The following is a 25,848-nucleotide window of genomic DNA, read 5'->3' on the forward strand; positions in this document are numbered from 1 at the left end:
GGGGAGAGCGGTGGAGAGACATGAGGCAGCAGCAGCGTGCAGGACAAAAGTATTTGAAATAGGGTATCTGCAGCAAAGCCCCTCACTGCAATATTTTAGGCAAATCCTACTTCAAAAGAACCAAAGCAAAACGTCCTTAAGTTTTCCTTTCTCTTAAATGGTTTATGGGAGTTTGGCCCAAAGGACAAATTACTATATGACCTTAGAGAAAAAAATGTCTTTATTATTAACCAGTTTTTTTGCACTGGATTATGTGCCTATTGGCCCAGACCGCTAAATAACATCTACACAATGTTTCTTTCATGTTTCAAGAATTGAAAATAACTGTACAAGGTTAAAGTACAAAAGTACACAAGACAGTGGACACGAAATATCCATGTATGAGTTCTTCCCATCTGCTGCTTGGTTTGAAAAGTAGAACTTTAACTAAAAAATACTGTCCTCCTCTAGTTCTGTCAAGTTTAATGGAAGTGGGTATAACCTGATTACAACACTAACACCAGTATCACTAATCTGATATTTACAAAAAAAATTGTATTTTTCAATAAATTAAAGTCAATGCAACACCCATGCAAGCTAGAATGCTAGCTTTTTGGTGAACAAGGACCCAACATGTGAACAAGAACCTTCCACAGTCTCAAACTTCAAAACAGCCTTTTTTGTTTGTTTTTTTGCATTTTTCAAACTGCATCCATTCCTCGCATGGAAGATGTGAACCCCAATCCCATTCCTCTTTGTGTGTGAGTCTGTGATCTTGCCATTTCATACTGTGCATCCAGGTTTCTGAACACCTCCTCCTGCTGCTTCAGGGTTTTGTAACTCTCCTCATCCACAGAGCTGCAACCAGCTTCATCCTCGCTCTGGAAACACAACACAAACATCAGCTCTGGGCAAGTGAGGTTCACAAATTCTTACAAGAGTAAGAGTTCAGGTATTTGGATTTATTTCTGCTGCAACATTCTAGTACAGATCTCTCTCAAGAAACACACAGGCCTTCACCCAGTTGATTCTTGAATTAAATTCAAGTTTAGATGCTGCTTTTGAGCTTAAAAAAAATGCTTAAAAGCTCTCAACTGCATCAGGTTAACTTAAAATCTTTACTGGGTAAGATACACTAAAATACAAAGTGAAATCATTATCTTGCAATTAATAATCTTAATTAAATATTCAGAATTCTTTACCTTAATGCCCATCAGTTTTCTGAATTTAACATTTTGGTCCTTGTTTCCAAAATTTAGTTTTTCCCATATTTCTGCAGACTGTGATTTATCCTGTTCAGATTAAAAAAAAAAAAGAAAGTGTCACCTTTTTACATAAGATTCCATTAATAGCACAATAGAGCAGCAAGCAAAGGAGCAGTGCTAGAGACAAACCCATTCTGAACCAGAGCTGGAAGTAAAAGGTTTCCAAGTCTGACATTCCTCCTGCAGCATCCTCACAGGAGCTCCTTGGGAGGGAAACCTTCCTAACCATAATGTTCAAAACTCAGGTATGTTCCTTCCTTCAGCATTTCCAAAGGTCTGGAAGCTTGGTTGGAATTCAGGTTTGAAGTAAATTATGGAAAAATGAATTTTTTTATTGCAACTGATTGATACACAGCACAATTCAGGAAGAACTGCCCAGAGAGCCCTCAGGGTTATCCTGCCCTCCCTTCTGTCTCCCACCATTGCCATGGAAACTGGTTTGTTTTTCACATCTTAGGGAACAGCCTGTAAAGGTAAGGGAGCTTGTTGTGTAACTGCTGCAAGATGGAAACCAGCCTAACAAAAACCTCTGTACCACAGGAACAAAAGACAAAAAAACAAATATTAAAGTGGCCATTTTTTCCACAGTATCAGCAGGCAAAAGCTCTACTGAAATCCAGCAACTTTCTGAAAAAGCAACTGCCACAGGGGCCTTTCTTACTTCACTAATTGCAAAGGCATTTGACAGAGCACAAAAGCCTGAAGGATTATTTGCATTCAAGAGTTTTGTCAGGGTTAATATTGCTTTACTCTGCTCCTGAAAAGTTACCAGCAAGGTCAACAGACTTGCCTTTGAAATTTGCATTTGGAGAGGACACAAGCATCACATGAGAAATCTCTGCAGTCCCAGAAAAGAGGGGTTATACACTCTATACCTCAGCCAGCCCTTCCCAGTAAAGGGGGACCATCTGGGTTTGATGTTTAGTTGCAAGCTCTAGGTAAACTCACAAAAATAACACTAAGATCCAATTATACCTCTGAAGCTTTATGACATTGAGGGTTCCCTTGAGTCTTGTGTCACAACCATTATCACTGAAGCACTAATTATCTTAGTCCTTTCACTCCTAAATCACAGGATATTCTGAGTTGGAACTGACCACAAGGATCACCCAAGTCCAACTCCTAGCTTTACTGAAGTTTTATTCCAGGCTGATATTAAAATTTGCTAAGAAATATGAAAGCTGGAAGAACACTGATCAGCATCCTTAAACTGAGTGCAGGATATCCCCAAACAAGTTGATGAAGGTAAGAAAAGCCAACATTACCCCCTCCTTTTTGCCTTGCCAAAGCATCTTCCGCTTTTTCTCTTGCTCAGCAAATTTCATGGGGTTCACTGCTGCTGGGTTGTAATAGCTGGGCACAGCTATGCCAGTCTCTGCCAGGGCCTTGGCCTGGAGTGCTGCCATCTGAGCTGCCATGGCAATCTGAGGGGTCACCTGTGTCCCCGAGGCCAGCAGAGCGGCGACGTTGATGACGGAGCCTCCTGTGGCTGCGGCCGCTGAGGAACAAAGGGAACTTGCCAGAAAGAACTTTGGGAAAAACCCCAACAAACACACAAAACCCAGCCACCAACCTGCCCCAGAACCAAACAAAACACCCTCAAACACTTCCCTTCAATAGAAATGGAAGTGCACAGATAACAAGTGAATGATAAAATACATGTGATTTCTCAACTAGGGAATATGTCCCCAGGAGTTTTAGTAAAACAGAAACTACAAGTGAAACTAATGCACTTTGTGGTTCTAAACACCCCTGAGCAAACAGCAACCCAATGGCCATCATGACATCACTTAACAGCCAAACATACAACATTTTTCTTGTACACTCAGCAAGTAATAAGAAATCCCAATCATTTTTGTTGGGGTTTTGTTTCTTATTTTTAGTTTTGGTTTTTTCAAACATTTCCTAGTTCTTGTTGTTTTTCTTATTAACAATTCCATAAAGACAACCTGCCCATCTGTTGGGTAAGACTGCAACATAACATAAACCTATCTATCTTCCACTCATACTACTGCTCAGGAATTCCTCTAATACACATGCACTACCTGCAGCCATTTCCTGTTGCTTCTGTTTTTCAACCATTTCCTTCTCTCTCTGTTCTTGCAATTTCTTTGCTCTTTCCAGCCTAGAGAGATACGTGAAAATAAAAATATTTAGCCATGCAAAATCAACATCAGGAGCTTATTCAAGTCACATATCATTAAAATCACCACAGTTTCTGACCTTCTGGCTAAGGCTTCCTGTGCATCCATAGCTGTGTTTCGTCCCCGGAAAGGCGGCGGGCTCGGGCTCCGGCTGTGGCTCCTGCTGAACCTTCGGGGCTTTTCAATTCTCTTCTTTCGTTCTCTGTAACCAAATTTAACAGTTGCTAAAACAATGAAGGTACACATGCAGCTGAATATTTCATAAAGTATTTGATCATTTATGCTTTATGATTCATTTGGGAGCTCTCAAGAAAAGCTTTCAGAGAGTTTATATTGCAACAGTCGCCTTGTAAGAACAGAGCTAAAAGTGAAGATTTCCAGCTGTAACAGAATGTGCAATTCTGGGTATTCATTTACCCTCCCATACTCAGTGTACAGAACAAATAGATCTGCTCTAGAGATTCTAAATCCTAAGGAAAAACTATCTAATTTCTGGTAAAAATTGCAAGAGAACTTGAATGAATCAAGCTAGAAGAATGTTTTAAAACCATAAGAGACCTCAAAGCACTGTAATTATGCTAATAAGAAGCATTTTGAAGAGGCCCCATTTAAGAAGTGGAATAGTACTTCAGGAAATTACTATTACTCTCCCCTCTGTATCCTCTTCCCTAAAGCTTTGAGGGACTCTATTAAGCTGAACATCTGATTTGTCTTGAGTTTCTGCTGGGAAGAGAACTCTGAAGCAGCTCCATACCTGCAGCCTGACCATCTGAAAAGAACCCAGTTAAAACATATTTTTAAGCAAAATACCAAAACATTCAGTTCAACTCTTCCTCCTTCTACTAACCTTCCTTCTTCTTCCTACTAATCTTCTCCCCACCTCCTTCCAAGCAAGAGACATTCCTAGGACATCTGTACCTAATCCCATCTAAACAACAGCTACCCAAAACTCACATAAAAAGTGCTATTAGCAGCAGTTCTCTGTGCCAGGATCATCACTATCTGCAGTACAAGAGATAAGGGTTTATCCCAGTTTAAGCCTCTGACTCTGGTGTTTCAAACAAAGAAGCCACAGACACTGGAAGAGCTCAACAAAGGTTAATTCACAGGAGATATCACTCACACTTTTCTCAGATTTGCCATAACCAGTAAGTTGAGATGCACAGAGGTGTTTCTGTAATTTTTTAACTCAAATGTTATTATCACTCATTTGGGGCAACAGCTAACTGGGGATAATGGCTAACTTGACAACAGCCACTTTGCATGGCATTCAGATATTCTCTTCTGTTTGCAACCTGGGCAGCATCTATAAACATGAAATGCAGACTGAAGTTACAAAAAGATCCTTGTTTACATGACAAATCTGGTAGAATACAAAGGAGGCAAGACTTATCTTTTCAGAGAAGATGACAAGATGCAGATTCAGGCACTGGGAAGTGACAGATCTGCATTCCTGAGATAAGATGTAATGCCTGTTTCAAAGATACCTTCATTTTTCCCCGTGCTGACTATTGTTGTTTGGTCTTGTCTTTGGTCTGTGATGCTTTATTGCACTGGTAAACATCAAGGAAATAAATATTTGAGCTTTTGTATTGAAGTATTTCCATTTGAAACAAGCAGCTGCTGTCATGTTTTCCACTAGCACTTAATCAGAGCCAGACCACTAAAGAATTGCCAGGAGGTTTTATGCACTCACAAACCAAAAGATTGCTTTAAATGCCCATGAGAACAAATCCCCTGAAAATCTGAGTTTGAGATTATGCGAAGAACCATCAAGAGAAGTTCAAGCTCTGCTTTTACAAATGCTTCTGTCACAACCTGCTCACTGTAACACAACAAAAACTGCATGTAAGGAATGAGGGAATTCCCTTCATAGGTAAGTTTTAACAGGCAGACTTCCACATCACATTTTTCTGGCTTGTGCAGAGTTGGCCTTGAGGACTGCCCCATAAGTCACCTTCTTTTCTAGGCTTTGTCTGAGTCCTGTGAACTTGATGAAGTGCTCTAGCTCCAGATAAACACTAATGCCTCATTTACTTCCATTCTCTAGGATTTGTGAGACACAGAACAGAACTTAAAACAAAAGGATTCTTGCAGTATGTCCAGCAGCATCCCACAAGGCCTGTTTCCAGCTGGAGAAATTCCTAAGCTGTGACTATCCCTTACTTTTTTCTTCCCACATTTCATGTTCTGTTTCAGGTAATTTGAATTCCACTGCAGAAGCCAAAATCTATTCTGGGACATGAAGTTTTCATGGGCCCATTACACACAATGTTCAAAGTGACTTTTAAACAGAGCACATTATCTACAATAACTGGAAAAAAAGGGGAGCTGAAGCCTTGCACAACATATTGAATGTAGCTTAAATACCATCCATTAAATACAAGTAACTGTACCAACTGCAGACCCAGCTCTACTCACCCCAGCTCAATGTTTGGTAGAAAGTGCATGTCAAAAACATGACACAAAACAGGCAATTCAACTACTTCTCCAGAAAGGTAAGTCTTCTGAACACTTTCACAAGGGATGCTGTAGCATTACACGAGTGTGATGGTTAAGACTCCAATGTTCCACTGTAATGCTGAGTAGTCATAACCAGTCATAGAACAATTAAAAATATTCTGGTGAAAACACTATCAAGAGAACTGGAACAGTCAACACTTTCTAGCAGCTCTGCAGGGACACTGATTTTCATTCAAACTACTTTCAACAAAACATCTGTAGCAGTCATTAAGTTGCATTTCAGCTTCACCACTGAAAAAATCCTACAGGGCATTAAGAATGCAAAGGTGATACAGAGACTCTACACCAAAATACTGAATGCATTATCACTATTGAAAAAATTAACTTTTATACAGTGATGAAAATGGCAGCTCCAGCATATCCCAGGTGAGGTATGGAAACTCAGCTCTGTCAAACAGACCCAGACCAAGCCAGTATGTGTCCAGATCAAGTGCTTCTAGAATTTAAGGAAGAAATCAAAGCACTCGGGGAGAAAAATTAATGTGATAAATATTCTCAAGCTGCACTTGACAAAGAGGAGCTGGTAATCACTAACACTGAAGAGTACATTCATACCAGAAATAATCCATCTGAACCAAAATTTATCTTAACACCACACCAACTGCAACTTCACAGAAAAATTAAGTTGACTTTGTGGAGCTGATCAGAATGATCTATGTATCTGCTCTGAGAGCCAATGATTCCCAGTTAAACTTCCCTTGTAGCATATGTACACAAACTGAACGGATAAATACAGCAGTATGCCAACTATTGTATCAAGCACAGGTCACCTGTAACTCATTCTACACTTCTTCCCACTTAAATACTATTGCAAACAAGAAGTTACACTATGAAAAGCCAAGAGCCTGAGACACTTCAGCTGTCTGGGACAAACGTTTCTGTAAGACCAAGCAAATCACCCAATCCTGAACCCGCTCTAAGCGCTGGTGAGAAAAAGCCAAAGACATTTAACTGCACTGAACAGACATGAACTGGTAAACCCATCCCATCAGCCCACCACAGAACGTCCAACCAAACATCACCACGTATAGGGAAGGTAACACTTACCTGCTTCTGCTCCTAGATCTGCTTTTACTTCTGCTTCTGTGTCTGTGTCTAGATCTTGATCTAGAGCGAGATCTGATGCGTCGCTTTCTCTCTCTGCTGCGGGATCGGGATTTTTTCCTATCACGACTTCTACTACGATGACGTCTGAAACACACGCCCCGAATTCTTACACGTGTTCTCGTGCTCAGTGCAGTTTGCACTTAAGGACTCACACATGGGTTCACCACCACAGGGCAAAATGCATCAGGCACAGTGGGGAGACTGCAAACTACACATGGAAATGCTCATGCCTAGAACAGGTTAAGCTGTAGGTGGAATGGATGAAATGGGAAAGGAACCAAAGCCCACCACCAGCTACAAATGAGCTGCAGAGTTCTGTGAATAACCATACTCGTCAACACTGCTATTTTTAGTTGTTCATTAAAGTATACACCTCAAAATCAATACAAAGCCTAACTAATCTGATGCAGGAGTCTTAAATCCAAGGCAACACCACCCTACTCCTCTGCATGGTATTCTGAGACCTTTGGGAAGAGGTCAGTGCCCAACTTTCAGCCTGTGAGCCACCTCCAGTCCCTCAGCCTATTAGCCACAGCCTGTTCCTCACTACCCTGTCTGCTGCACATCCCTCAGCTACCCAGGGAGAAGTTCTGCTGGCAGCAGCCTGCTTGGCCCAGGCAATTTTCCTACCCTCAGAACATGCTGAGTGGGCTACCAGGCAAGGAGGATTGGCCAGCACTCCCTCTGGAGGATGTCACTGTAAGGTGTATTTGCTTTCCTGTCACTGACAATAAAGTACATTTAATAATCTGTTTCGTATTTTCTATACCAATTATAAATGTGAGACACATCCCTATATAAAGTCTTAGTGCAATTTTGTACTTTTATTTTGAAGTAATCTTCAAAACAGTTATCTACAAATGCATTACCCAGTGAAAACTGAAACATGCAACATGAACTGATGCTTTACACTAGGTCAGGAATGGAACTCTACAATAATTCCAAACGTGGCTTTTGGAAATGCACTCACACAGCAATCACATGCAACAGCTTACCTTTCCCGAGACCTGGATCTGGAATGACTCCTCCCTCTGGATGACTTTCTGTCTTTGCGTTTATGCCTCTCCTCACCATTTTCAGATGAATTTAGGCTATCTCTTCCCTTGTCAGAAGAATGCTCTTTGTCATTGTGATCTTCAGATTTGTGCTTCTTGGAGGACTTCTCTTTGGATTCATGTCTTCTTGCCTGTTTTAAGAAGAAGTTGGTTCTTTCAGGAAAATAGTGCAACAAAGAGAGTTAGTATGGGTATCAGAAGATAAAAATGCTAAGTTGTGATGCAACATTAGTAACCTTAGGAGTGTGACTCAATCATGAGCCACGGCTGCTTTACCTAATGCCAACAACTACCCAAAATTGTAAATGCACACTATCATTTTTCCCCCTTTTTCCCTCCTCCCACTGTCTAGTAAGGATTTTTAAGGTATCCATCCAGGTATCTTTACAGTGCTTCCATGTAAGACTCACAGCATTGTAACAAAAAAACCTGTCATTTTCAGTTACTGTCTCCATTCCAAGCACTTAGGTACTTATCTTAAAGAACCTGACAATTTATGAATATGCATATATATAAACACAGTTGCAGTGATTATTTAATATTTTCCTGAGCCTTCCATGTAGAAAGTTACTAAAATCCACACATAGTTCCAGACAAACTATTTTGCTTTTAGAACCAAAAAAATCTTCTGGTCATCATTAGGTAATTATTTTCTAGAGCAAAACTCTCTTCAGTAACTTCCAACAGTTTTCACAAAGCAAGGTGATAATTTACATGGCTGCCACCCCATTTTTAGTATTTCAAATGAACATGCATCACTCAGACTTCCCACAGTAGTTTTAAATTACAGATATGCTGCTCCACTATACCGCAATTCCTTCCTGCAGTGCCTCTTAAAAAAAAAAAAAAAAAAAAAAAAAAAAAAAAAAAAAAAAAAGATTCCTTTTTATAGCTGCAATGCCAAAAATATTTAGCAAGGTCAGGTCTGATTTTTGCCAGTACTTTCCTTAGAGACTAAGTCGTGACATCAACACCCTTTCTTAATATATCCAGTTTGTTTTGGAACCTTTCTGGCACAAAAGCATAGCCCACTTAAGTCTTATGTTTAAAAACTGTTTTGCTCAAGTCACAAACTAAGCATGATACATTCATTTTAGAAAAATCCCAATTATTCAGAAGTTGCTTGTTTGGTTTTCTTGCTTATCTAAATATGCTAACTATTCATAAAATCTTTTCTTCCATCAGAACACTCTCTCAAATAAGTCTGGAAAAGATGCCATAATTAGTTTATACCCATTTGCCCAAGCCTAATTCTTTATTAATATGTATCCATTTCTAAATACATTTGATTATTGTTCTTCAAGTAAGCAAAAATATTACATAATTTTCATGCTTTCACAGTATTTTACTCTTAGCTCCTTTAATAATCAGTTCTTACATTTGAGGTTACCTGTACACTAATTTTAAGTATGTATTTATATAAGTAGTTGTTCTCACATACATACTAAGAATTACTGATATTCAGCATTTAGTCTACCCAGAGCTTAATCTTGCAAATGAATGACAATAGTACATCTACTGTGGGAGATCATTTCTCATCTGTTCACTCTGCAAAACTTAAAAGCTGCTAAATAAATTGTGTAAGATTAGATCCAACAGCCTGGCAAAGCACTGGACAGGATTCTTAAACACATTTTTTAATAATTAAAGAGAGTCTTAGAGTTTTTTTAATCACATTTTCCAGACACACACTTAGTAATAAAACCACCATTATATCCCATAACGGATTTAAGATATTTTTAAGGGAAATATGAGTTTGAATGACTAATAGTTACCTTATCATGAAGTAGGCTTATAATTTTGCTATCTGAGTCTGCAGCGTCTTCAGTTCAGTCTCTTCGCGCATTAGCACGCTGAGTATGATTTATTATAGAAATGTTATCATGTGAGCTAAACAATATATTATTCAATTTCACAAAAACTCGCCTAGATTTTTCTTTCCTCCTTTTTTTTTTTTTTTTTTTTAACAGAGCTTCCATTGGAATGGGAGAAGGAGAAGTTCCTGACCCGGGTTTGAGGTTATAAAGTGCCTTATGTGTTCCAGCCTATTGCCCCACATGGCTTAAGCTTCTTTATGACTATTTCGATGCTCCTGCTTTGCTTGTTTCAGCTCTTCTCTGGTGTGTGAGCCAGTTATTTTTAAGGCATTATTGATGCTGTCTCTTCTCACTCCCCTATATATTCACACACTCACTAATTCATTTATTTTAAGAGACAGCCCTCTGAAATTTTTGCTGCTACTGTCACATTTCCAGCTGACTCAGCTTGTTTGTCAAGCTATGACAGCCTTTACAATTAAAGGATGCAATAAACAGAGCTCAGTGCGATGGCAAATTACTTTTAATACACCTAAGTAGACAGGTATGTATTATTCAAAGTCCTGACCACTGACCAGGAACAAGGCCACCCAAGGCTTTTGGATAATGGAAGCTCTGTAAAAGTGTTCAAGAATACCATTCTACTTCTCCACATGAACTCTCTCTTTTGGATGTTTCCACAAAAGTTAAAAAAAAAAAGAAAAAAAAAAAGAAAGAAATTAAGTTACTAGTTTCTGAAAGCATTTTCTATAAAACTATTACCTTGTCAACATGATGGCTGCAATCATGCTTCACTATGAAAGGCTCTCCATATCCATTTTTAAGCTTAAAGTTCTCAATTTCTTGTACTTACCATAAAGTCATTTATATAAGTTTACACATATGTGCATTACTACAAGATACTTTTTAAGATGTACAATTACCTAAACGCTACAAAGTGTTAATTACCTCTTTGCTTCTGCTCCGGCTTCTGTGTTTTCTTCCTTCAGTGTCTGGAGGAGGAAACATTTACTGTCATTTACCAAGATAAAGAGGAGATCACCTGCCTATAATCTTTCTAGCTCCTTTCAATTATTCCATCCTTTAAAGTCAAGATTTAAAAAACAAACAGCACTATTTGAGTATCTACTGCAGAAAGCAAACTCTGGCTGTTAGTTCCAGTGCTTTGCACTCATTTAAGCTATGACAGTGAAAAACTAACCCACATCATACCCCAATCATGTTCTTCTGCCAGGTAACCTTGTTCTTGTTACAACTATGCAAAAGTATCCCACAGTCAATGCTTGTCTAACAAAGTGAAACAAAATGGGACAGTTTTCTGTTTGGTGCGGTCTGACTGTGTGATGTTCCCCTCAACACCGATAAGACCTTTTCCCTCAACAGTTTCAACATTCAGGATACACCCCAAAAGTTAGCAGATCCATTTTTTCCCCAATTCTAACAAGTTACTAGGGCTAAGTCTGCCTATTTTCCCCAAAATTGCTCCTGAGGGAATTCAGCTGCACAAGCAATTTGCTCCCATCCAGTCCGTACCTGACTTCCGTCTTCTCTCCCTTGACCGTGAGCGTGATCTCGAGTAATGATGCTTTGATGTTCTGGGAGAACTGGAGGCGTCTGATTGTTCCTTTTTCTTCTCTCTTTCTGGAGAGGATTTTTCTGGGACTACTCCATCTCGTTCTGTATCACTACCCTACAGAGAATTTGTAAGAAACAGAAGCTTAGGACTGAAAACCAAGAAAAAACCAATTTACCTCATGCTTCCTCTGAAGATATATCTAAATTTTTTTTTGGTAAAGACAAAGCTGTGGTCACCCCATGCTTAGGCAAGAGCTTTATAGACCTGCAGTGAACTGTTTAACTGCATCCAGATTGATTTTTCTAGATTTTAATAAAGAGAACTGACATAAAGTTCACATTTTGCTCTCTCACTACATTAAACTGTACTTTACTTTTTCCATGTACTTCTGAGAGTATCAGTAACACTAAATTCTGAGGCAGAGTTTTCTCTAAATGGTGTTTGTAGGTCAGTCACTTTTTAGCATTTCCATGCCCAGGATTACTTAAGGTCCCAACAGATCCGAGTGACCAGTTTGGGCACAAAATCCCCAGAGAGTTCTGAAGCACGGAATGAACTCTGAAGGAAAATGCAGGAAGGTGCATTAGGGTTAGACAGCTCACTCTGGAATGAGGAAACACCTCATCAGTATCTCTGCAAAAAGATTTATTTGTAGGAGACCACGCACAGGTCACTTACAGCTGTTCCAAGATCACATTTTTATCAGATAATGAAAACCAAGATGTTCCCTCCACTCCTTCTAAACACCGATCTAGGGAGGATTAAATAAAAAACCTGGTTTTGTAAAATCAAAATATTCTGTGACTCAATGTGTGAACAAAACAGGAAAACCTCTCAAATGCTCATCTACATCCACTGCTTTGAAAATAAAGCAGCTACTTTGTCTTAAACCTCAACAGGTATTATAAATTGCCATTAATACACTGTGTGCTAATAGCACACTTTCTTCATGACACCCTACAGGTAAATATTTGGATTTATGTTTCAGCTACTACTGTTTATATTGTGAAGTCATTTGAGAAGAATGAGAATATCAGCTAGGAGTGTAAATCGGGCAGGATTTAAAACACACTATCCAAGTGAAACTGAGCCCACTGCCACAATTTCCAAGGCTACCAATCTCATTATTTACCCAGTGCTGCTCGTTAGTGCCCTTGTGCTCTGCACCTGAGGGAAATCTCTGTGCTACAGAAAAAAACCCAGCAATTAAAAACCTGACAGAATTCACTGAGATTATTCCCAGTTCTCAGACTGGCACCTGGCTCAGTGTTACCTTGAACAAGGCTCTCACCTACACTTCACAGGAACCTCTAAATATAATAGAAGCATCTTTAAGTGCAAAACCAAAGTACATAATTAAAGTCCTTTTAGAGAAAAATGTACCTTACTCTTAACAGCGTAAGTTATATAACAAAAAAACCCCAAAATCATTATATAAGAATTAATTTTCTCCAGAAGTTTAAAGTCCTCCTGGCTCTGTTTCACCACTGATCAAACTTTCAAGACAAGAACTTTAACTAACAGATTAGACATCGCAAAACTCTTAAAGTCAGCTTTAAAAAGTTTTATCACTTTCCAGCCCTGTTTGTTTGTTAGTTTGGGGGATTTTTTTTTGCACTCAAAACTATTTAAGAACTTTTGAAAAAATTGACCACATCAGGTTAACTCTCTGATAACTCTTACTGAGTCTTCGAAACAATTAGAGACGAAATATCTTTGTACACTACCAGATCACAAAATTTTTTCAGAGAAAAGAAAACCACGCTTAGACCCTGCTTGAACATGAAGGGCTGTGGTAACTACAGCAGAGGCGTTTCCCATCGATATTAACCATAAAAAGCAGGACGGGAGCGAATTAATTGAATACAAAGAAGCCTGTGACCAAACACAAAGAAAAAGGGCGAAGAAAAGGAGAGAAAGGAAAATTTAGCACGGCACAGACACCAGATCGCTCCCCTCACAGGGAAGCTTCGCCCCACAGTCCCCACGAGAAACGCCAGCACGACCACAGCACTTCTCCCCAAAGCCATGGATCTACCAGGGCTCAGTCCCAGGGAGTCTTCTCCTTTCCCCAAGCCCTGAGGAACGAAACAGAAACTTCTGGAGACGGGGATTGAAGCGGTGGGCGCAGCGCGGCCGCCCCTCCCCGAGCCCATCATGGCGCCGCAGCCGAAGGCGCGGCGGGCGCCATTTTGTGCCTCCGCGCACACGGCTCCCGACCGGGCCCTCCCCGGCTCTGCCCCCCACAGCCCCTTCCCCGCCACCCTCGCCCCAAAATCCGGCAGCGACCGCCGCTCACCGCCATGACCGAGCGCCCGGGCCGCCGCCCCTCAGCAACGTCCTCGCAGGGCCCGACCTCCCTCGGCTGCGCGGCCAGAGCGATCGCGCGGCCCCACCCGGCCGTCCCCACTGCGGGTGCCCGGATGTGGCGCTGGGGGGAGCGCGGGGGAGCGCGGTGCGTTATGGGACGGGGAGGCGCCTTCGCATTCGCGGAAGTTTGGCCGCCAGCGGGACCCGTTGAACCTGTCTTGTCTCCCGCCAAATTGAAAACCGGGAGCGGCCGAGGGGGCGCGGTCAGGGGAGCGGGGGGACCCCGAGGGCACGGGAGTGTCACCGGTGAGGGGAGCGGGGGGACGCCGAGGGCACGGGAGTGTCACCGGTGAGGGGAGCGGGGCTCCCTCAGGGCACGGGAGTGTCACCGGTGAGGGGTCCCTCTGAAAACAGCGATGTCACCGGCCGCAGTGAGGGACTGGGGTCCCTGTGGGCAGGGGTTTGTCACCCCTGTCAGGGGCAGCGGTTCCCTGAGGGCAGGGGATGGGGGTCCCTGTGAGCAGGCGGTCCCTCTGGGCTGGGGTTTGTCAGCAGCAGAGGGGATGAGGGTCCCTGAGGGCAGGGAAGCTGTCCCTGAGGGCAGGGGCTGCTCACAGCATGGAGGGCAGCGCTCTGGCAGTGAATTTAGTTGGTGAAATCTCTTCTCCCCAAGCTGCCCTCAGTCAGGGATCCACACTGCTCACTTGGCTTTAAACCAGCTCTTTATCCTCACCAGGCTTCTTGTGTGATAAGACTAATAACTTACCTGTAGCCACGTAACATTTTAGAGCTGTCTCCTCTACAAGATGTTCCCGAAATGTTTATCCCAGGCAAAGATGTGGAACGAGATCGAGCTCCTGCTGAACGAGGACACCACGGGGCAGCTCCCGGTGGGGCTGACACAGTGCCCACACACAGTGATACAACTAATAACTTACCTGTAGCCACGTAACATTTTAGAGCTGTCTCCTCTACAAGATGTTCCCGAAATGTTTATCCCAGGCAAAGATGTGGAACGAGATCGAGCTCCTGCTGAACGAGGACACCACGGGGCAGCTCCCGGTGGGGCTGGGCCAGGAGTGTGGCACCGCCTTGTACCAGGTGGATACCCTGCTGCAAATCACATCTTCAGAGAAGGTACAACCCATCAAAGCTGTGCTTTTGTCTTTCATTAATTTGGTTTTTGTTTTTTTTTTTGTCTAATAATTACCCGGGCTCCTTTGCCATGTTTTCTGGAGCGTTCCTGTGTGAAACAGCCTTTCCCTTCCCAGGTCTCTGTGAACCCCCAGCTCCATGCATGCAGCTCCAGGGATGGCAGCATTGTTGTTGTGGACAGATCTGTGGCACTTCTGGACAGCACTGGGCTGTCTCTTCTGATGCACATCCAGTTTGGTGAGTCCTTTGCTTTGGAATTTCACTTGGCAAGTGAAAACTGGCTTCTAAAATACCTAGGTTTGTACAGGAAAACATAGCAAATGTCTAACTAGCCTGTAAAGGGAAGCATTATAACAAGTACCTAAGCAATAAAAAGTGATTTTGGCTTCTGAAAGCAATTAATTCTTTCAGTACAATTTAATGAGAATCCTTTCTAAGTTCTCACTGAAGCGGGAATAATGGAAACAGAAACCACTCCCTGTAGGCTTCTTCATGTATTTCATTTAGTCAGAATAACTTGTTTTGAAGAAATCTGGGACACTGTGTTGTCCAATTCTTGTGTTAATATTTATTCATAAAACCCAAATCTTGATATCTGACATTTTGCCACGAAACTTTTCAGATTCTGACGTGGATGTAGTGGGTATGTGTCAGGACAAACAATTCCTTGTGGTTGGTGAGAGAAGTGGCAGCTTACATCTTATCCACATCCCATCCAAACAAACCTTGCTAAGAAAGGTACAGTAACTTTTCTATTTAACTTTGCTCAGAACATTTTGTTCTCAGACTTTCTTGATGTTTTTCAAATAATTTTTCCAGATACCAATGTATAAACATCCTTGCCTTTTTGACCACACATTCTAACTAAACAGGTGAAATGGGCACTTCTGTTCCCATGAGTAATGAACAAAAAAAATCCATTTAGGAATGGCATGCATAAACAAGAACCTTCATAAAAAAATTTAAACTGATGATCAATATTTCAATTTTTTTAGTGAAAAACAGAATAATAATCTTTATGCTGTTTCTATTTTAGGTTTTGGTTGAACAATCTACAAGTGAAAAGACTTACTTAAATCTCTTTTTTGTTAAAGATAATGCAGATGCAGGTAAGAAGTGGATGATTTTTTTCTCCCCCTTTGTCTGAATTTTTGTGATTTTGTTCCCCTTTAATAGCTCTTAGGGAAAGAGATTACAAAATGAGTAATACAGGAAAGCATAAAGAAAAGTTAATTTTATGTGCACAATGCAAAGCAAAGGTGTAGAAGATTCTTTATCTCATTAACTATTTTGCAAATGCCATAGGAAAGAAACGTTCAGAACTCAATACCTTTTTCTTTTGAGACTGTGATAAACACATGAAAATGCTTAAAAAAGGAAGAATTCCTTCTTTCTTCTTCTATCAGAGTTCAGTGGTTCTGTTCTTTAAGCTCCCAGCCCTGTTCTGTCACAATAGAATCTCTTATTCTGCTCCTAGTTGGAAGTGACAAAATTTTTGTTTAAAATAGTCTAATCTATTGGTCAGATGATTTTTTTGGAGTCAGTTATTTCACTGTCCTGTTTACAAGCAAGTCTTCTCTTTACTTGCTCTTGAATACTTCAGTCTGAAATATTTCTGTTGGGTTTTTTTAGGTGTTTATCACATGTTCATTCTCACGAGCAATGGATGCTTCTGCATTATGTGTGTCCCTCTTGGAAAAACACAGGAAGGTAGGATAAGCTACAGACCCCTTGGGATATCATTGGAACAGAGAGACCTGGATTCAAAAAGTTCCTTTGTTCCTTTTGAAAGTTTTGAGAAAGTTTATTTAACACCGATTTTATTTTTTTTTAATATTTAGCAATTGAGAAGATGGATATGACCACAGCAAAGCAAGTAAGAAACACCTGCAAAACTGGTAAAATTGTTAAAAGTGCAGGGTTTGTCACCAAACCTTGCTCTGTACATTCCACTGACTATTTCCCAGTCCATTATTTCTCCTCATAGCTGTGACTGTTACTTTTTCTGTACATTTAGAAATGAGCAGAGATTTTATCCATTGGTTCTATAAAGAATTCTTTTTCTTCCCCATTTGTGGACATCCCTTCTCTCCCACCCACAAGTTACAAGGACAGATAAAGACAACTTTCATTGCCATGGGAGAGCATCACAACCTGGGCTGTCAGGATTTTGTCATCAGCAGCTCAGTGAACAAAATCCATCTGATAATTGGGGTAAGCACTAAGAACATGATCAGAACAATTTTCATGCCATCACTGGTGGCATTTTTGGATCTGCAACAAAATTTGTCTCCAGCTGCTTGAAATTTGTCTCAGCTTTTTGCCCTGTTTTGCTTTTCATTTCCTTCACTGCCAGTTTAAAGGTTGTCACCTGTGCAGCCTGTCCACAGTTTTTCTCATAAGGAAATAACTGTTGTCATTTCCAAAATTACTTTGTTGTGATGGATGAGGGGAAAATATTTTCACCCTGAGTTTCTGAGCTTTGTAAATCACCAGTTCCTGGTCTGTACAGGCTGGATTGTTTATTGATATTATCCTTGAGCTCACAGAAAAAACCAAAGCTGGCAAGAAACTTCCAATCAGCTTCTCATACAACAAGGTCTGCTAAAATAACAAGGTCTAATTCAACAAAGCTTTTAGCATGAATTAAGTACAGCAACTAATAAAGGTATTAAAATATAGACTTGCTTTGAAATGTAATTTGGGACTGCAAACAAGTTCTCTGAGTTTATTTTTTGAAGCCTGTTGAATTCAATGGGATTTTCCTCAGTAGGCCCAGAGTAATTTCATTATTCTTTTATGTTCTGTGGGAATGAAAAGTGGATACTTTGAAATACTCTTTTTCAAAGAGCCAAAAACTGCTGAGTGTAACAATCACTGTTACAAAGGCTGGTCTTGAAAGGAGAAGGGAAAAATATTAAATTAAAAATAAAGAAATCAATGGGTTTTTTTTCTGAACATCAGTAGAGGAATAAAGTTCAATTCAGTTTTGCAGCTTTCCAAGTTAAAGATCAATGGTAGAAGCAGACATGTCAATGGTCAAATATCCCCTGTCTAACCCCATTTGACTTTGGCTCTCCTCACAGGGTAAAGGTGATTATGTGCTCTCCAAATGGGAGGTGGACCCCACCAGTGCCCTGGTGTCTGCTCAAAGTTTTGCTGATTCAAGTCTGATCCAAGGTAGAGAAGGTTTTACCTTTTTACAGACAAGTGTAGATTTCATATTTAATTGCAGAATGCACTGATGTTCAGTTATTTCATTGTTTTTAATAAATTCACATGTACCAAACAGAACAGTTTTGTAAAGGTACAGCCAAAATGTGGCTTCAAAACTGCAGTTAAACTTAGTTACATAAATCACAATTCACTTTAAGCTGAACTTTGCACAGTCCTAGGAAGGATTGGTTTAACCCATGAGCTTAAACCACGAGGTTTCCAATACTTGGTTGTGTATTTGAATATGTTTTTGTTTCTGATACATATTTCAAGAAAAATAATGAATTTATGTGAGTGTTAATATTTTGTAGGTGCTGCAAAACTTCAAGTCCTTGACAATCAGCTGTTTGTTTTGGATACAGAGGTATGGGTAATGATCTGCTTTAATATTCACTTTACAATGCTCTTGAACCAGCTTATAAACATATTTTTTAAAGTTTAAAGTGAATTTTCTGTAAAATGAAGGTGCTTATATTTACTTATATAAAGAGCATCTTGATCTTCCTGTGTTTGGTTTTTTTTTTAATTTTACTCCTATTCATTATTTAAGCCAAGAAATGTAATATTTTGTTCAAAAACCCTCTTCTATGAGGAAAATATGAACTCATGTCTGATTTTTTTTAAAATCTAGAATATCTTAAGCACGTGGGATATTTATTCTCTCACTCTGATTTGGGATTGGCCTTTAATAAATATTGAAGAATTTCTTCTCACTACTGAGTCAGATTCCTCTCAAGTCACGTGGTAAGTGAAGTGTTACAGCACCAACCCTGAGAAGTGAAAAGTTGTCTGGTGCAGTGATTCCTATGAAATACCTCATTATTTTGGCCCAGGTGCTGGTGCAAAACATGATGTCCTTGTTAGAAATTCCTTTCCTTAAAAATTAAGATTAAACAGAATGTGTGAAAAGTGTAACTACTGTTCTGAAGCGTGAGAAAGTGCTAAAAACTATTCAGCTATATATTAAAATATAAAGGGATTTTTACATGTATTTGTTGTCATGGAATGCAAAATTTTCTAAAACACAGAAACAAAAATATTTCACAGTTTTAACCTAAGATTCATACAGCAAATTTTGCTTTCTTTTATCTCTTTCTCATTCATTAGGGAAGGGCTTGCCAATGTGAAACTGATTGTCATGACAATGCCAGATGACAAACAGGTATAATCTCCTAATCTGTGTTCTGCTCCTTAATTGTTATGCAATTGCCCTTGGAAGGAAAGGGGAGAGGAATGGAGGTGGCAAAATATTTGGGGCACAGAGGATTCTGAGGAGCTTAAATCCAAACTGAAATGTGGCCATTTACATCTCAGGGACTAGCAAGTGAGGACTGTTGGGATTCTTGTGGGGGTGCCCAGGCCAAGCTGTCCCTGGTTGGGGTTTTTGTGGATGGTTTGGGGTTTATTTGTTTTATTTATTAAGGTAGGCAGACAAGGAAGAGCAGCAAAATTTATTATTATTGTACAACCCTTCCCAGATTTCTTTAGAACAATGTCTCTGCTGCCTTCAGCATCTACCCCCAGCTACAGTCAGTGCAGTCAACTGAAATAAAATACCAGGATGAAAATTATGCAATTTTAAAAATTAGATTAAGCCTGTTGAATTGTACATAATAGGCCTAGAGAGAGAGAGAGAGTGGGAGGAAATGTCTGAACCTTCATTAAATTTCTTCAAACTGGAGATCTGCATTCCATAAAAAGTCCTACAAATACTGCCCTCTAATTCCATAAGAACTCATAAATGATTCTGCAAATATCACTCTCTCACCAGTGTAAGAGAAAAAAGCAATTCTGACTTTTTTGTATGTTTTCTCCTTTTTTTTTTTTTTTTTTTTTTTTTTTTTTAAATAGATGAGAAGCCTGATGGTTTTTGCATTGCCCACTATGCAACAGCTCTATTCTCTGGAAGTGTCTCCTGTTTCTTCCCTTGTTCAAAGTGGGATTTGCACTGTAGGTTTTGATGTTTTATTTTGTTTGTTTGTTTGTTTTCTTTGAAGAAATACAGTTGTTGTAATATGTGTGAATATTAAAGAGGGTAGTTAGATATTCTTGTTCTTAATTTCTGCTAGAAACTATACAGGAACCATACAAAGAAAAATTAAGTGATGTCTCCAAGGGATAAAGAAAAATATCCTTTTATGAAGCAAAGTGAACAATTTAAATTTAGTCTGAGGTCTCTTGCACTATTTAACAGCACTGCCAGTTGTTCCTCCTGCTGTTACTGCTAAAAGCTGAGGGAAGTTTTTTAAGTTGTCTTAGCATAGAAAAATACTCTGGATTTGTTTGGAATTTCATTTCTCCTGATGGTTTGTCATTGCACACTACAGGATACAATATACTTCTTGGAAGGAATTCATGAGAAACATCAAATGTAAGACAATATTTTGTTTGTAACGAGCTCATTATTATATAAAAATGGCAGATTATTTCCACATAGAGTTGATAAATTCACATAATTCCCTCTCATCCTCAGGCCCTCTGAAGACCCAGTTTCTATAGTTGTGATGAGAAGTTTAACTGAAGCCTTGCCAGAAAACAGGTACTGATTTCTGTGAAAAACCATTGTACTATATGCATTTTTTTAATATCTGGACTTACATTGAAGTGGTTTATTTTATTTCCTCCCCAGACTAAGTCGTCTACTGCACAAACATAAATTCACTGAAGCAGAGAATTTTGCTATTCAGTTTGGACTGGATGTTGAGGTGAGTTGTTCATTCATGAGAAACACATTAGAGGTTAATTAGCATAACTGAAATTATGAGGTGGTTCTTGCTCTATACTCCAATAGAAAGTATTAAAAATATTACAGGTATTACCAAGGCAGTGGAATGTTACCTTATAAAACAACTCACCATACTTGTATTATTGTTTTAAAACAGCTTGTATACAAAGTAAAAGCAAACACTATTTTAGAGAAACTGGCTTCAGCTTCTCTTGGGAGTTATGGCCAGGAAGCCTTGCTGGATCTTGCCAATGAAGCCAAAGAAAATTTGCAAAAAATTCAGGTTTGTTTATATTTCTACCCTCTCTCCCTACTAAAACAATCCAACTTATAAAGGATCTTGGAATTAATTTCAGTTGTTTCCTTGTGCAAACAGGACAGCCATTTTGTTGTGAATTACTGCATCAGTGCTCCGTGGCCACTGTATGAAACCACTCGAGAAATGCTGAATTATGCTAAAGTCAGAGTAAGGAATTTATCTGTTTCTATTTCTTCTGCTCTTCCACTTCTATTCCACACTTCTGTACGACTTGAGAGGGGCACAAAGCAGTGACAGTCATTCCAAAAGGCAAAAGTAAAGGCATTACAAATCCTATGTAACCAAACAAATCTTATGTAGCCAGACATGAAGAAGCAGCAAGGCCTGTTCCAATCTCATTCTTGGTATTGCTCAAGGGCAAGAAAGAGCTCACAGTTTTATTTTTGTATCACAAAGCAGGGTTTAGTTTTGAGTAGCAGTTTTTTTAAGTACCTTTTAAATATTAATTTTCAAACTAAAGCTCAAAGTGGGTCACCTTTTTTGTTTTCTTTATTTTAGTCTTATCAAACAGAATCAGAGAGATACACATGATCTGTCTGATCCTCCATCCATGCAGAAATCCAACCAGATTAGACTGGATCAGGTTAGATCCAATCTAACATCATAAAATCTCAATTTACAGGAGTCCTGACTTCTTGCTCATGTCTTTACTGCACTCACAGTCCTGTCTGGCATGTTCTGAGTTGTCAACCAAACCCTTTCATATCCTTTTTTCAGATCTTGAAGAAAGATAATAGAACTGATGCTCCACCATCTGATGGAGCTCCAGTATCCATAGCTGAGGTGAGGACAAATTTTTTGCATCTACAGTATAATATAAACAGTTGCAATGTAGAGTTTTACAAACTGTAAATTCACTTTATAACTGTAAACTACTGCTGAATTTTTAAAAATCTAAACAAAATTAAATTTTATATTATGAAAGAGAACCACCATAATGACAGATTCAGAAATAAGCCATTCCTTCAATTATATAAAAAGTCAGTTTAAGGTGCTCCATAAACTGAAGGCAGAACCTTTCAAAAAGTGCTTTTTGGAGTTTCATTTTGGTTTTTGTTTAGTCCTGTTGTAAACTGGCATCATCTGCCTTCAAGGAGAATCAGTGCTCCAATCATGTCAGGTAACAATATGTTCAGCCAGATATTAACCTTAAATCTCATCTGCATTCAGGTGTTGAGAGCTCAGGCAAGGCTTACAACGTTCTATGAAGCTTTTGGACTACAGAAATTCAGGTTGGTTTGTGTTTAAGATTTAAAATAAATTTAACTGTGATTGTTAAGCCTGTAGCACTGAAATTATTTTTGGTTTTTACTATGAATTCATTAAACTTCAAGCTCTTAAGTTTCCCATCCTGTGCTGTGGAGAAGGGAGAATGCAGAGGTTGAGTCATCCTATATATTGAAAACATAAATTATCTGTTGCACATCCACCTAAATAGTTGGGGTTTTTTGTTCAATGTGTGTAGGAGGGATTGTGATTTTATACAAACACAAACTACCACTCCTGTTGTTTCTTCCAACATTAGGCACTAGGTAGAAAAGTTTTGAAGTTCTCTCCCCAGTTTCTTTGCTAGTGACATTTAACAAAGCTTCTCTTCCCCCTCTCACTTTCAGTGGCATTGCTTGGACAGAATTCCTGAATAATGAGGACATCTTCAAGATTATTGTTTTTCAGCTGGAAGAAGGAAATTTGGCTTGTGCACAGTACCTCTGGCTTAGGCATCAGGTGAGGTGGCACACAGAGCTCTGGGATTTATGGAGGGGCTTAAATCTCTTCAGTTTTCCAGCCTAATTTCACTGGGGCTGTTACAAAACAGCTCCTCAGAGAAGCAAATGTCCATGGCAGCATCTCATCAATTACCACAATGATTACCTGTTCACCTGGATGCTTAGGAGGCTGAACTTCTTATTGATTTAAGAATAAACTGGTATTTCTGTTGTCAGAATTCATATTTCTAAGTCATGGCAGTTTGATTTATTCTGCAATGCTTGTAATCTTCCACTCACTTTCTTGCAAGCGCAGCTCTCAGAATTAAGTGGATGTTTGCTGCCTACCTTAAAATCCTTTAAAAATAATCACACAGACTCCTTACTCTGAATGACACATTTAAGATTGTATGTGTGCTTTTATTTTATTTTTTAGTGCAGGACTTTCAGTTCCATGTCTGTTGTTTTCTCCATAAGACAGAATGAGTGTGAAAGTAATAGAACAGTGTGATTTGTAAAGACATTCCTTCAATTAGGTCTTTTTTTAAGAAGACCAAACTCTAGTTTTACTGAACAGAGTTATTTATTTAATTTCTGTCTATGACTACTGAGATTTTCTCTTTGTATTTGTGAAATTTACTGGCTCTTCCTATTGGTGAAACAGCTTTCCAGAGTACCAGATGAACATCTACTGCATGGATTTGTAATTGTTCTGGTTTAAAATTTTAGGCTGATTTTGAAAGCAGCTTTGATGAGAAAATGCTGAAGGATTTGCTCAATGCCATCCATTTCACTGCTCCTTTGAAGGAACTTTGTGTGTGGCTTAAAAATTTTGTGATCCCCTTCTCAAGAAGGGTTGTGCCAGATGGACAGGTGAGACTGACTTAAGAACTGTAAATTGTCATTTTCTCAGACTAAGATGGTTTTACTGTCAGACCTCCAGACTTCTGAATGTCAGGAATTTGTTCCTCTGTCTTTGAAATGGATTCTTTTCCCTAGTGTTTATGTTTGAAATTATTTCTTTTGAAAGAAGTTTCCAATGGCAAATTTTGCTTTGATAATTAGCATAACTCTACTTACAACTGTATTTTTTTCCTAGAAAATATTAGCAAAATGGCTGGAACAAGCTGCTCGAAACCTTGAATTAACTGACAAGGTAAATCCCACTGCAGAAACCTGGCATATCTTGTATTTCTAGATGTATCATATGGTTTGCTAATTAATCAATTATTTTGGACAGGCAAACTGGCCTGAAAATGGACTCCAAGTGGCAGAGATTTTTTTTACAAGTAAAAATCAAGGTGATCTGGGAGTGACAGCTTTTGGCAAGTGGACTCCTCTGGTAAGAAATGTAACAAATACAAGAATTAGCTACTAAGATATTTCAAACAGATGCTGTTTGCTCAAGCTGGAGTGGATGATAATTTGGTCACTGGTGGGTTTGGTGAAGGTGGACTTAATTCCATGAAAGGAAATAATTCCAATTTTCTTGTGTTTAAAGATTTTTTTAAAAGGTAGATGACAGCCTCTTAATGGTCTTGTCTCCTAACATTTCACTTCTCAACACTGTTTCAGAGGTGTGGTGACTGTGAAGAGATACAGAGGTTAATGAAGCTGGTAAATGATTTACAAGAATTGAGAAATCTGTACAGAAAATACAACTGCAGGCTGGCATTCTGTGATTTTGAAAAGGTAACACTGCAGACACTGGAAAAAGTGCTTTCCAGTTTGTTCAGAAAAGGAGAAGAATCTCATAGCATGTAACTGAAAGTCAGACAAAAGAGGAATCCTGATGGATGTTGATTAAATTTCCATTCATAAGTTGTTAAGACTATTTGAGAGGTTGTGTTACAAATTTTCTTTCAGCTGAGGTTGTAAATGTAACCTGAGGCAGTGTGAGAAACTGTGGCTCAAACTCTGTGGTTTGCAGGTTATTACAGATCATCTACTGAAGAACAAGAATTGGCTACAGAGAAATTGAAAGTACAACTGACCAAGAAAAGCTTTGTAAATGCAAGGGTTTATTTGAGCTAAAGAGGGATTCTTTAAAGATTCTAGAGGGAAATCTTTCAGTAGATTCCAGTGGCCTCTGGATGTTGGATTATGTATCAGAGATGAAAATGGCCCTGCACTGACAGGTGTGATGTTCTAACATGGCCTTTTCCCACTTGCTGCCCAGGAAAATGCAACCACTATTGTGTTTCGCATGCTTGATAAAATTTTGGCACCAGAGCTTGTCCCATCAATTTTGGAGAAGTTTATAAAAGCCTACCTGTGTGAACACAACTTACAAAAAGATGAGCTTCTTCTGCAGTATGTCAAGGTATCCATATTTTCTTCCTTTTGAAGAAAGCTATTTCAACATCAGGAAGCACAAACCAAGTCTGATGAACGTTTGAATTTACAACTGAATTTTAGGCCCAGCTTTTAGATTAATCCTACTCCTGTCAATGAACTTAATGATAGTTACTATTTCAGTTATGAAACAATCCCTTAATGCCCAGAAAACTTTACACTTTTTGTTCAAAGATACTCCTATCTTTTCTGATTTCAAGTGTTCTGATCACCTTTATCAAAACACACAGGATTTGCTGGAGCGCTGTCGGACACGATCGATTTCGGTGTTTGAAACTGCCTGGGAGGCCAAGGCTGTGGCTGTCATTGGCTGCATCTCTGACACTGATGTAAGTATGTTTCATTGATGAGAGGCATCCAACACATCAGTTCAGAGCAAATCATGATTTTTACATACTGCTCTGAGTGCATTTTTAATGGGTGCTATGAGGAGAAAATGGTATGTTATGATGTTATCTTCTTATTCTGTTTTAGTCATCTCCCCTGTGATATTTTTTGAATTGTGGCTGTGATGTCATCACATGGAAAACTCACCAATTTTAATATGTATGGAACCACAGTGTCATAAATGACTGCAAGCATTTTCTAATCAAACT

The 25,848-nt window shown here is 39.3% G+C and overlaps 2 protein-coding genes across 5 annotated transcripts in view; one reads left to right on the forward strand and one right to left on the reverse strand.

Annotated features, from left to right (window-relative positions):
• Positions 1–202: 202 nt before the first annotated feature.
• On the reverse strand, positions 203–13,890 carry RSRC2 (arginine and serine rich coiled-coil 2). 2 transcript variants are annotated; one of them, XM_041410173.1, is made up of 10 exons: positions 13,766–13,890; positions 11,424–11,580; positions 10,839–10,882; positions 8,014–8,204; positions 6,959–7,102; positions 3,468–3,590; positions 3,290–3,369; positions 2,510–2,742; positions 1,182–1,271; positions 203–860 (listed from the first exon to the last, which is right to left on the reverse strand). In XM_041410173.1, exons 1-10 carry the CDS (start codon positions 13,769–13,771, stop codon positions 681–683), a joined length of 1,248 nt encoding a protein of 415 aa, XP_041266107.1. In that variant the 5' UTR covers positions 13,772–13,890; the 3' UTR covers positions 203–680. The 2 variants fall into 2 exon arrangements, with proteins under 2 accessions (XP_041266107.1, XP_041266108.1); XM_041410174.1 differs by lacking the exon at positions 13,766–13,890 and adding an exon at positions 9,849–9,926 and having other exon boundaries at positions 8,014–8,226; positions 11,424–11,521.
• Positions 13,891–14,003: 113 nt separating this feature from the next.
• KNTC1 (kinetochore associated 1) overlaps positions 14,004–25,848 on the forward strand; it is a 31,970-nt gene continuing 20,125 nt past the window's right edge. For all 3 annotated transcript variants that reach the window (XR_005953078.1, XM_041410228.1, XM_041410229.1), the window contains exons 1-27: positions 14,004–14,082; positions 14,779–14,913; positions 15,048–15,168; positions 15,554–15,669; positions 15,968–16,040; positions 16,564–16,641; positions 16,773–16,807; positions 17,035–17,145; positions 18,018–18,111; positions 18,459–18,511; positions 18,779–18,891; positions 19,255–19,309; positions 19,999–20,097; positions 20,475–20,518; positions 20,621–20,686; positions 20,777–20,852; positions 21,030–21,155; positions 21,249–21,338; positions 21,909–21,974; positions 22,362–22,423; positions 22,805–22,916; positions 23,627–23,770; positions 23,997–24,053; positions 24,138–24,239; positions 24,473–24,589; positions 25,077–25,220; positions 25,483–25,581. Coding sequence is in view for 2 of the 3 variants with exons in the window: in XM_041410228.1 (XP_041266162.1) it covers positions 14,785–14,913; positions 15,048–15,168; positions 15,554–15,669; positions 15,968–16,040; positions 16,564–16,641; positions 16,773–16,807; positions 17,035–17,145; positions 18,018–18,111; positions 18,459–18,511; positions 18,779–18,891; positions 19,255–19,309; positions 19,999–20,097; positions 20,475–20,518; positions 20,621–20,686; positions 20,777–20,852; positions 21,030–21,155; positions 21,249–21,338; positions 21,909–21,974; positions 22,362–22,423; positions 22,805–22,916; positions 23,627–23,770; positions 23,997–24,053; positions 24,138–24,239; positions 24,473–24,589; positions 25,077–25,220; positions 25,483–25,581 (2,382 nt within the window). In the remaining variant the exon portion in view is untranslated. The remainder of the gene's footprint in view (positions 14,083–14,778; positions 14,914–15,047; positions 15,169–15,553; positions 15,670–15,967; positions 16,041–16,563; positions 16,642–16,772; positions 16,808–17,034; positions 17,146–18,017; positions 18,112–18,458; positions 18,512–18,778; positions 18,892–19,254; positions 19,310–19,998; positions 20,098–20,474; positions 20,519–20,620; positions 20,687–20,776; positions 20,853–21,029; positions 21,156–21,248; positions 21,339–21,908; positions 21,975–22,361; positions 22,424–22,804; positions 22,917–23,626; positions 23,771–23,996; positions 24,054–24,137; positions 24,240–24,472; positions 24,590–25,076; positions 25,221–25,482; positions 25,582–25,848) is intronic.

The sequence above is a fragment of the Onychostruthus taczanowskii genome, unplaced genomic scaffold, assembly GCF_017590055.1.
Source record: "Onychostruthus taczanowskii isolate IOZ18803 unplaced genomic scaffold, ASM1759005v1 scaffold32, whole genome shotgun sequence".
Classification (NCBI taxonomy): Eukaryota; Metazoa; Chordata; class Aves; order Passeriformes; family Passeridae; genus Onychostruthus; species Onychostruthus taczanowskii.

What these genes read in the sequence shown, in the direction of transcription:
- RSRC2 (XM_041410173.1), bottom strand. An exon ending in GCCGGAGCAGAAGCAAAGAG is followed by an intron (nt 8,205 to 10,838) that starts GTAATTAACACT and finishes TTCTTAAAACAG; the next exon opens with GCAAGAAGACATGAATCCAA. An exon ending in AGATCCAGGTCTCGGGAAAG is followed by an intron (nt 7,103 to 8,013) that starts GTAAGCTGTTGC and finishes CGTGTGTTTCAG; the next exon opens with ACGTCATCGTAGTAGAAGTC.